Raw genomic sequence first — 11,345 nt, forward strand, 5'->3', positions numbered from 1 at the left:
CATAAAAAAAAACTCTTACAAAAACTTTATTCCAGCTAATCCACAATTACTCTGCAGCATGCACTTTTAACATACTTATGGTATTAAAAATTAATTACATAAAGACTGAAGAAACCAATTTATTCTGAAGTGTTCTCCACCACAATCAAATTATAATGTATTATACAACTATCCTTTTGGTATTGACCACGTGTTCATGTGAACTAATGAAAGTCTTGTTAAAATATATTTCATAAAGCTCCAAAACATCCAGCCAGCAAATTATTACTAGATAAACATGCCAAAATCTACATTAGATGCTATTCAAATGAAAAAGCCTGCTAAATATCATTCCCTTGAAATTACTTGCAATTTCATTACACAAGTTCTGTAGTGATTAAAGCAGTAACAGTTTAAGAAAGGTATCTAAACTCTTCTAAGTTGTATCCTATTGTTCCTAAAAAGGGACTCTAATAAAGCTGGAGCAGCTTTAGTAAAAACAGAAACCCATAAAAAGTTGTTTTGTTTCTGTATGGAAACTAAGACTCCACACAGCAATGAGACAAGAACTGGGATGTATGGTTTTAGGGGTGCAGAAGGGTAAACAAATGAAATATTCAGGAAGCTGACAGCTCTAATTAAAAGTGTTCAACACATTTCAATGTATATTAAATTGTGAGACTATTTATCCATGAAGAGAAAAAAAAAAACATAACAAAACAAATCCTTATGCTCTAAAGCTGAAAATTCACTCCTACAAGTAGTCCAGTCTAGGCCTACCAACTGCTTTCAAGAGATGGTAGATCATAATCTTGTAGGAGATTTATAACACTGGAAACTAATAAACTACATGGGAAAACTTCACCACAAAAAGTCATCTTTCCACCTACCTTGGTGGTGTATTTGCTCCTTACTACCAGACCCAAAATACATTAATATTAACCGTAAAGTAAAAACTCAATCATTTGAAACAGCGCGGATCTCTCAGAGAAATGAACTCAACAGAATTACTTGCATTGTATTGTACTAAATCCTTGTCCTTCAAAAATGAAGGAAGAGAATGATCACAGAATGTTTTAATATACTTTAGGTAATCCGATGTAGATGTTAATTTAGGGTGGTTGAGCGACCTGAACAGTCCTTAATACAACATATAATAATAAAACTACAAACAAAATAATTCAGAAGGAAACTGAACTAAAACTAATTTATCCATAGTATGATATATGCTCCTTAATTTTAAGACATAGGATTAAAACAAACCAGAAAAAGAAACTGAATTGCCTACTTTCTAAGATGAAAAATAAAAATTAAAAGGTTTCTTGAAATTTTAAACATTTAACTGAAAGAAGAGCGTTATTGGTGGTGAACAATACCCAGTTACATTAACATGAAGTTTAAGATGTCTTACAAGTTCAACATTTGCAAAGTAAAGAGTGATTTGATTACAATCAATCAAGCCCTATTAGAAGTGCTTCATAATAATTTTTGTGTTCATTTATCATTTTCATGGTTTTAAAATGTGATCAGCATGCACACACATTTAGCCTCAGAAATTTTTTAGTGACAGTATAATTCTTGTTAACATAGGAAGCACGTAATGTTATTTGACTGTTCACAACAAAAGAAAACTATTATCCCAACTCCCCACATACCTCATGAGCCAGCATTCTATAAAGTTCTTCTTTTGTAATAGAAAGTCGCTCTCTGTCAATGCTGTCAACAACAAGAATGATGAACTAGGGGAATAAACAATAGGACACTAAGTAAGTACAAAGTATAAATTACAGAAAGCATCTTTCCAAGAGACCACTACCACAAGTCTTCCTGTGTAAGAGAGACACAGACTTTCAGAGTACACTAGAAAACAGAACAAGATGTTTATTATTACAGTCTTTTCCTAGAGCCCTGGGAATCGTACATGAAGATTATAGTTAAAAAAAATAAATAAAAAAAATCATTGTGGTTGTACACTTCAGCACTGCTAGTTTCTTGTACTATGGTTCAATCTCCTCGGTGAACTTTCAGGCCCTACACCATCAGGAAAACAGTGACGTAGGTACCAAAAGCACCTACAGACAGTGGATTTCATCTCAAATGTGGATGACAAACTTGCTACAATGAAAACAGCTATTACTGTCCATTACTACTTGCACGTTCAGAAAACTATAAAACTGAAAATGAAAATTCCCTATTTTGAAAGAAGCATTTTTAGCAATTCACCATCATCTTACTCACAGGGCTTAAGACGTGTTATTTCAAAGTAGTAGATCAGCCCTCAGAATGCTATGTACCTGTAGGGCTTTGGGTTGTGTTGTTCCACAGCACCTTAACCTTTGTAACCCAGAGGACCTGTGCGGTTGGCCTCTCACTGAAAACCTCCACACCCTTCCAGCGAGGCACCTGGAGATTGCTCCAGCAGTGACTTTACCCTCACTGTTTCTGCCAGGCTTCATTCTTCTCACACCCATGCACTTGGGAATCCTGAGACACTGCTAGGTCTGGGACAGCAGGTCTCCCACGGGAAGCAAGTGTCATCGGAATGAAAATTACTCTCTTTCTGCCCCTTGTGTTGTACGTTCTATTTTGTAGCCTGCCACTAGAGAGGAAAAAGATGTGGCGTTATGTAGAAGGTAATACTCAAGTAAATGTGTGCAAGCATTACGTAACAGTGTGTGTACACAAACCACAACAACGGAGCAGTGTTCAACACTTGTCCTGCCCACAGGGTGCTCCAAGCAGTGCCAAGAGTGTCACAGGTGGGAACCACCACAAGGGAGATCAAACACTTTCTGATGAAAATTATACAGATACTCAAAAAAAAAAAAAAAATTACATTACAGGGAACATGTGCTGCACGGGAGAGAAAGCCAATGGGATGACATTATTAGATGGGGCACTGAGGGATATGGTGTAGGGGAGGACTTTGTAGAGTTGATGGTTGGACTCGATGATCCCAAGGGTCTCTTCCAACCTAGACGATTCTATGATTCTATGATTAATCTGAGAGACTCCATTACTCCTCTGCCCAGGTGGGAATACTTTTCCATCCTTTTTTACTGTAACTCTTTTTGTTTGCCCCCACCCGTGATAACTTAACCATGAGAGCTGCCTCTCCTTTCCTCTCCCCCCAGGTCTTACGTCTGTAAATCTGTCTCACCATCCTTTCTGCACTCACTCTTAAAACACAATTGCAGAATTAGCCATATTGAATTGAAACTAATTAGGATAGGTATGCACTAGGAAGCTTATTTGTGGGATTTTTACATTACTCGAAAGATTTTTTTTTACATTGCTTCAATTTACAAGTAAGCAAATATAAAAAAGAGAGAGAGTAACAAAAAAGGAGGATTAGAAGTCACTGCTATAATTATCCAACATATGCTCCAAATCACTTTCCCTTATAAAATTAAGGAGATTCATCACCCATTTAAAATGTCCACAAAGTATGAAAAACAAGTCAATTTAATGCTGCTGTGACTTTGAGATGTCTAGCAGATGAGGAGGAACAGTAAAGGAATTATTCATATCAGGGAGGGCAGGATTAGCATACTAAACAGACCCCGTTTCTTCCTCAACTGTTTACAGCAGACAAAGCTTCTAAGTAAAGAGAAAGTTATTCTTTCCAAGTGCTAGAAAGGACTCTTACTAACCAGAATGTGATGAAGAGCATCCCAAAAGGACCAAAAAAAGAACTAACACGAGCATCTCCCCAAATTCCAAAATCAAAGATTCTCAATGGACACATCAAGAACTTACTGCTGTTGTACCAGATAATGCTGGCATAAGTCTCTTCACCCTCATGCATATGTGGCTTAGATGCAGTCATACTTTTCTAGATAAAATTAGAACTAACTTTAAATTACTAGAGATGAAAGCTGAAATGTCATCCCCAGGCTTTCAGTAGATAAAGAGTTTCTGAACATTCTAACCTCTTCTCTCTCAAAGGGGGGCATCGGGCAGAAAACTTCATGTTACAGGAGGATGGAATGCCTACATAATGAGTAGGATCTACAAGAGATCCCTATTTTTAGTAGAAATGGTAATAAAATGAAATCTAAAATCTTCTACATCTATGTAGGTTATATGTTGTGTTGATAACCTTTTGGCATCAAAAAGAAACCCCAAAAGACAACTTGTTGCTGAGTTCTACTCTAACCTTTCCAGCGATGGCAGCTTTACCAGTTATCTTATGAGTACTGCACAGCTAGACTGTCCTTTATCTGTTGGGTAGAAGTCACAAGCTGATGAGCAAGCTTTTTAATTACAGCTGCTTAGAGAAAGCTTCAACCCTCACCTGTAATTATTGTTACCTCAAAAACATTTCAGAGCAGATGTACAGAAGTTAGGTTAACTACTGCAAGCCCCCACTGAATCTGCAAAGTATATTGTAAAATTTTCTTTTTCATCTACTTGAAAAAACATGCAAAAACCCCATTTGATCTGAAGTGTATTTTGATATCATTTAATTGTACAGGAAAAAAGTCTAACCTCATAGTTTATACCACAGATCAAACAACATTACTGTAAAGTAATACTTCAAATATTGCCAGAAAATTGGCTGCATACCAGAGACACCTTACACTTTTTGGGTTTGCTCTTGCTCAAAGCAATTTAAAGACAATACAGTTACAATCTTCATAAAAATCTACCAATACTCCTAATAAATAAATAAATACAATTTCAAACAAACATATTGAATTTTCAGATTTCAAAGCAGCTTCTCATACCTCTGTGTTTGAATAATAGGTATTCCACGATGACCGTAATGACTCTTGTCCTCCAATATCCCACATTAAGAAATGAGTGTTTTTCACCACTATTTCTTCTACATTGCTTCCTATGGTTGGAGAAGTGTGAACCACTTCATTCATCAAGCTAAAGGAAACAATATCACATTATAAAGACCAGGCAGTAAAATCCACAAGGCTTGTCAGAGCTCAATTACAATAAATTTATTGTAGAAAAAGTGTACAAAATGTGTAACTTTGATAAAAAAAAAATTAGAAAAACTGGGTGTATTTTAAAAAGCTATGCATTCGAATTCTTATAGAAATAAAGCAAATATTTAAGAACAGTTCTTTAGTAAAAAGATTAGATCGATCCCAGCTTGGACTAAAAACTGTGGTTGACTTGCTTTTGTAGCAGAGACTATAAACATGCTTAAAGACAACAACAACAAAACCATAAAAAATGGATAAGAATCAGCATTTTAATAGGCTTCTCTTTTTAAAGAACACTCTTTAACAGATAATTAAAATGCACTTGTTTTGAAGTAGAAGCTGCTATTCTAAAGATCCCAAATAAGAGAACACTAACCTGTGCAAAATATAAATCAGAATATATTTTTTTCAGAGCACTCAACTTAGTAATTCGATATTAAAACAAACTACTAAGGAGTGTTTGTTTACATAGCTGAAAATTTCTCAGTTCTACCTCTAAGCTTTGTCAGAAGTGCTTAGGAACAGGTTTTTTTTGGAAAACATCCTGTGCTGCCTTCCTAGCCAACTACATGCATAGTCATTTGGCTACACCCTTCTCCTTTTCCACAATTACAATAATTAATTCTGTTCCTGCTGATATTCTTGAATTTATGATATATATTCTTGCAATGCTGGCAAGATTTGGATCCAATGATGCTATTGAAAACGCTGAAGGTAGTACCTAGGCAAGATGAAATACTGCCTTGAGGAATCCTCCATCATAAATTTTAGATGCTGAAATCAAGAAACATTTATGGATTTTTGCAGAGTGGCTAGAATTTCCATTAATTTAGAAATCACTTCCTTCTCTGCAGTTCTTGGCGACAGGATTATTTCTATGCTTAAAAATAAAGATAGGCTTTGATGGCAAAAATTTGCAATTCACTTTGTGCTTGTACATACAGTTTTTTTATTTAATTTACGGTTCAGTTTTAAAACACTATAGTTTCTTCACTTAATCCTTTAAATATTTAATCTGTTTAGAACAGCTAATACCATTAATATCCAAACTGTAATCTAGATCCCTAGAGATTCCGCCAGGTCGCAAAGCTGAATTTTCAATGATTAAACAGTGACAAATACTAAAATGTAAACAGAAAACCAAAGTAGTTTGTGTACTTACAATTGGTAAAGAATAGTAGTCTTTCCAGCATTATCAAGTCCCACTATGATTACTTTGTGCTCTGCATATACACAAAAAACCCCAAGAATAAATTAGTCTAAACAGCAATAATTATAATTCTGTTTAATCACTTTTCCTTACTAAAGGAAGGAACTGCTTGTTTGTCTTATTTCAACAGCTTGCACAGACTTCAAGGTGGCTTCAAGACAGGGGAAAAAAAAAATCCACAAAGCTTCATATTCTCTAGAGACTACAGTTTTAGGAAAAGTCAGAACTGGAAGTCTTCATAAAGGAATTGTTGCTAATATGATTACTTCATTAAAAAAACAATTCTAGAAAGAAAAATTTAGAAAGAAAAATACAATGAAAAATATAACTCATAGCAGTGTATCATCTTAAGAACATCACCAAACATCCAAAGACTGCACAAAAGATTAGTCTAACATTCAAGGCTCAATAACAACCACTTGTTAAGGGACCACCAACATTGACATAGTAAAAACTAAGAGGAAGCTGTATTTTGAATAGATCACATATTCCAACATTGCAATTTCTGAACTGAAAAGTCACAGAGTGACAGAATGGTCAAGGTTCTAGAGGTCATCTGGTCCAACTCCCTTGCTCAACCAGGGCCACCAAGAGCCAGTTGCCCAGGACCACATCCAGAAGGCTTTTGAGTATCTGCAAGCATGGAGATTCCAAAACCTCCCTGGGCAGCCTGTGCCACTGCTCGGTCATCCTCACAGTGAAAAAGTGTTTCCTGATGTTCAGAGGGAACCTCCTGTGTTTCTGTTTCTTCCCACTGCCTCTGCTCCTCTCACTGGGCACAACTGAGATGAGCCCAGTCCTCTTTGCACCCTCTTTTCAGGTATTTAGATACATGAACAAGATCCCCTCTGAGCCTTTTTTTCTCAATGCTGAGCAGTTCCAGCTCTCTCAGCCTTTCCTCACATGGGAGATACTCCAGTTCCTTAATCATCCTTGTGTCCCATCACTGGACTCTCTCCAGTATGTCCGTGTCTCTCTGGTACTGAGGAGCCTGCAACTGGACACGCTACTCCAGCTTATAGAGTTTTGGTCTGCAAGTGGGTAGTCTAAAGAAAAATTAGTGGTTTGGGTTTTTTTTAATTTACTTAGATAACCGCCTAGGTCTTTTCATACTGAAAGTGATTTTAATAAAACAATCTCTTGCTTGGGAGTTTCAGAAATTTTGCTACGCAATACATCCCTAACAGATGTTGAAATGTACTTCCTTGTCTCAGTTTCCCTACTGCTGCATCCTGCCAACACATTCCAAGGAAATAACTTCTCCTGGCCTTAAATTCAGTAATACTTTTAGCCCCGTAAGAAGCAACATCAGTAATAAACAACCTTTCCCAATACATAAATGGTACGAAATCCTCTCTGCTTTCAACTCTAATAAACCATGCCACATAACTAGACTGTCCAGCTCTTCTTCAAATTGAGTTAAGTTTAAAGGAGTTTAAAAGTTCAAACACAGAAATACCCTTCTGTGGTTTTCAGAATAGCCACGTTGTCAGCTATTGCCTGGGAGAAGAAGACTCTGCTTTTGCAACATTCTGTTTGAGTTATTTTCAAGGAGGAAAAGAAAAGGAATTCTAGGCAGGCACTACACATCACATCAGCATACAGAGTCTTAGTTAGGAATGAATGAGAAAAGCATTGGATCAAACAGTATCATGCTACCTAAAGTAATGGGAAAAAAAACCACCAAAACCTCCACTGAGTTTACTTTTTGAAAGCAACTGAAGCATGAATGGTTCAACACTAATTGGGGAAAAAAAGGCACAACTTATCTGTGTTACTCTGTAGTCAAAATAGTATTTGTAACAGTAACTTGAACAAGCACAAATAAGAAACAGCCACAGAAGTGTTAATTAATTTTGATTTGGGGATGAAATAATAAAACGAAAGCATCAGCATCTAATACAAATAGCAGTTTTCACTTTTACTTTGTTGTTTTTCAGAACTGTCACCTATGGTTATCGTACAAATAGCAGTTTTCCCTTTTACTTAATGGCAGTTGTTTTTCAGAACTGTCACCTATGGTTACGGAAAATTCTTCACTTGCAAACATATTCAGAAGTTGAATTTATGTCTAGTTTGGTTAGATTACAGTTTTTTTACTTGTATACGTGCATTAGAGGAAAAACATGGGAACTTAAAAACTGCCCAACTAAGATAGAACAAAATTTTAGCAAGACAAGTACTTGTTTACAAGAGCAACTACTAGAAAATAGATGCTACGTTTAAGAGAAAGGACAATTATGGAGTAAACCACAGGCAGTGATTTATGCTCATATTTGTGTTCTGAACTTACAGACTAACCCAAGTTTCTTCCTTTCACTTGGCTGGTATTCAAACTCAGTTTGGGTTGTATTCACTAGTATCTTCCCAGACCACCATGTTCTTGGCAAAGGAAGAAGAAAATCCGTAACAGAGATGCCAGAGCAGAAGAGTGGATTCTTTATAAATCAGGTAGAAAGAGGGGAGAAAAATAAGTAGAAAAAGTAGACATACACAGAGGGGAAAAAAAAAAGAGATGGTATTAGACTACTGTTAAAAAGAATTGGAAGAGTTCTGTTATATCAACCATTCCTGGCAGACTGTCAAAAAAAAAAAGTAGTAAATAAGATAGTATTGTTAAAAAAATCTCTAGCAGTCTAATATTACAAAATAATGGGACTGTGAAGATGATCTTCTTGCAGATGTCAGAAGGAACACTATGTATTCATCAACAACCTGGATGAAAGGACAGAGCGTACCCTCAGCAAGCTTGCTGATGATGCAAAACTGGGAGGAGTGGCAGATGCACAAGAAGGCTGTGCTGCCATACAGCGAGATCTGGACATGGGGGAGAGTTGGGTGGAGAGGAACGTAGGGTCCTTTGCCTAGAGAGGAATATCCCCATACACCAGTACAGGTTAGGGGCTGACCAGCTGGAAAACAGCTCTGCAGAGATGGACTGGGGAGTCCTGGTGGACAACAGGATGCCCATGAGCCAGCAATGTGCCCTTGCAGCCAAGAAGGGCAATGGCATCCTGGGGTGCATTAAAAAGAGTATGGCCAGCAGGTCAAGGGAGGACATCCTCCCCCTCTGCTCTGCCCTGATGAGGCTACATCTGGGCCCCCCAGTTCAAGAAGAACAGGGAACTACTGAGGAGAGTGCAGCAGAGGGCTACGAGGATGACCAAGGGAATGGAGCACCTCTCTTGTGGGGAAAGGCTGGGGGACCTGGGTCTGTTTAGCCTTGACAAGAGAAGACTGAGAGGGGATCTTTCAATTATTATAAATATCTAAAGGGTGGGTTGTCAAGAGCCTGGGGCCAGACTCCTTTCAGTGGTACCCGATGACAGGACAAGGGGTGATGGGCACAAGCTGGAACACAAGAAATTCCACCTCAACATGAGGAAAAACTTCTTTACTTTGAGTGTAACAGAGCACTGGAACAGGCTGCCCAGAGAGGTTGTGGAGTGCCCTTCTCTGGAGGTCTTAAAAAACCCACCTGGATGCAATCCTGTCCAGTCTGCTCTGGGTGAACCTGCTTTGGCAGAGGGTTGGACTAGATGATCTCCAGAGGTCCCTTCCAACCCCTACGATTCTGTAAGACATAATATACTTTTTTCTTCACTTACTCGTCTATATGTCTCTGTGGTAAATGGACCCAAACCTGAAGACCCAATTCTCACAACTTTGCTCTTTCTCTTTCTAATTTGCAGATATTAAAACCAATAATAATAATAATAATAAAATCTGAAAACTTTAATGATTAGAAAGGCTATTCCAACATATTTGGAAGAAGAAATGAATACTGGAAAGAGTATGAAAACTTTTCTGGCTGCGTAACACAAAACCCACATGTAGTTCTGAACAGCAATCTTGGGGGTTTCAAGGCTGAAGACAGAATTCAGATAGAAATTTGCTAAAGAGGAGGCAGAAGGAATAGCATTTTACTGAAGTTCAAAGACATTTCAATACAAGGATTCATTCTGTCCAGTCTGCTCTGGGTGAACCTGCTTTGGCAGAGGGTTGGACTAGATGATCTCCAGAGGTCCCTTCCAACCCCTACGATTCTGTAAGACATAATATACTTTTTTCTTCACTTACTCGTCTACATGTCTCTGTGGTAAATGGACCCAAACCTGAAGACCCAATTCTCACAACTTTGCTCTTTCTCTTTCTAATTTGCAAATATTAAAACCAAAAATAATAATAATAAAAAAATCTGAAAAATTTAATGATTAGAAAGGCTCTTCCAACATATTTGAAAGAAGAAATGAATACTGGAAAGAGTATGAAAACTTTTCTGGCTGTGTAACACAAAACCCACATGTAGTTCTGAACAGCAATCTTGGGGGTTTCAAGGCTGAAGACAGAATTCAGATAGAAATTCGCTAAAGAGGAGGCAGAAGGAATAGCATTTTACTGAAGTTCAAAGACATTTCAATACAAGGATTCATTCCGCACACTAAAAGCTACCTTAGAGTCTTCTTTTAAACACAAAAAGTACTGCTTAAATCCGTCTTTTATTTCCAGACTTGATTACAAGAAAGTAGCGAAACTGTCAATAGCGTTTAGTAGTCACTGGAACCAAAATCCATTTGGTTTTCCAGATAATGGTCTCTGCTAATCTGACTGTACAGCCTGGGAACTTTCAGCAAGACTAAGTGAACTGAGCTAATCTGACTGGGAACTTTCAGCAAGACTAAGTGAACTGTCAGGTTACAGAAGTTTAACCACCTTGACTTAGAGTTTACCATTCTTTTTCTTAGAGCCATTTTTTAACGCCTATAGCATTTATTCAGAGAAAACTTTATCAGCCACATACACAACAAAGGAATAAGGTATTGACAACTGACGGAGTTGCCTTTATCAGGGTTGCTGACATTCACTTCTGTCTTTTCCTCCCAGTCTCAGTAAGAGCAATCTTGATAGTACTGACGGAATGGTAAGTCAAGCAAGTCTTATTCAGCTAAATAAAACTTGCCAAGACAGGCAGTAAGTTAGTTGCTCCCCCATTTATTCATATTACTACACGCCACTTAGAAGACTGTGTGTTTGAGTACTGAATCATAGCTTAAGCAGCTTATTTTTGAAGTCTCATTTTTTTAAACGTACTTTTAAAATTTATTCTCAAAATAAGCGCAAATTCAGTCCGAACTTATGACACTTTATAACTAGACTTTAAATGGCTGCAGGGCACAATATTTTAAATGAAAACTACTCAGGCAACACTTTTG

At 37.3% G+C, this 11,345-nt stretch overlaps 1 protein-coding gene across 1 annotated transcript; it reads right to left on the bottom strand.

The window, feature by feature from the left end:
* Positions 1–1,602: 1,602 nt before the first annotated feature.
* On the bottom strand, positions 1,603–6,145 carry LOC106890260 (ADP-ribosylation factor-like protein 5B). The gene is made up of 3 exons (XM_014945948.1): positions 6,085–6,145; positions 4,710–4,857; positions 1,603–1,718 (listed from the first exon to the last, which is right to left on the bottom strand). The coding sequence occupies exons 2-3, from the start codon at positions 4,851–4,853 to the stop codon at positions 1,614–1,616; spliced, it is 249 nt and encodes an 82-aa protein (XP_014801434.1). The 5' UTR covers positions 4,854–4,857; positions 6,085–6,145; the 3' UTR covers positions 1,603–1,613.
* Positions 6,146–11,345: the final 5,200 nt, after the last annotated feature.

Source organism: Calidris pugnax, unplaced genomic scaffold (assembly GCF_001431845.1).
Source record: "Calidris pugnax isolate Ruff unplaced genomic scaffold, ASM143184v1 scaffold19, whole genome shotgun sequence".
Taxonomy (NCBI): Eukaryota; Metazoa; Chordata; class Aves; order Charadriiformes; family Scolopacidae; genus Calidris; species Calidris pugnax.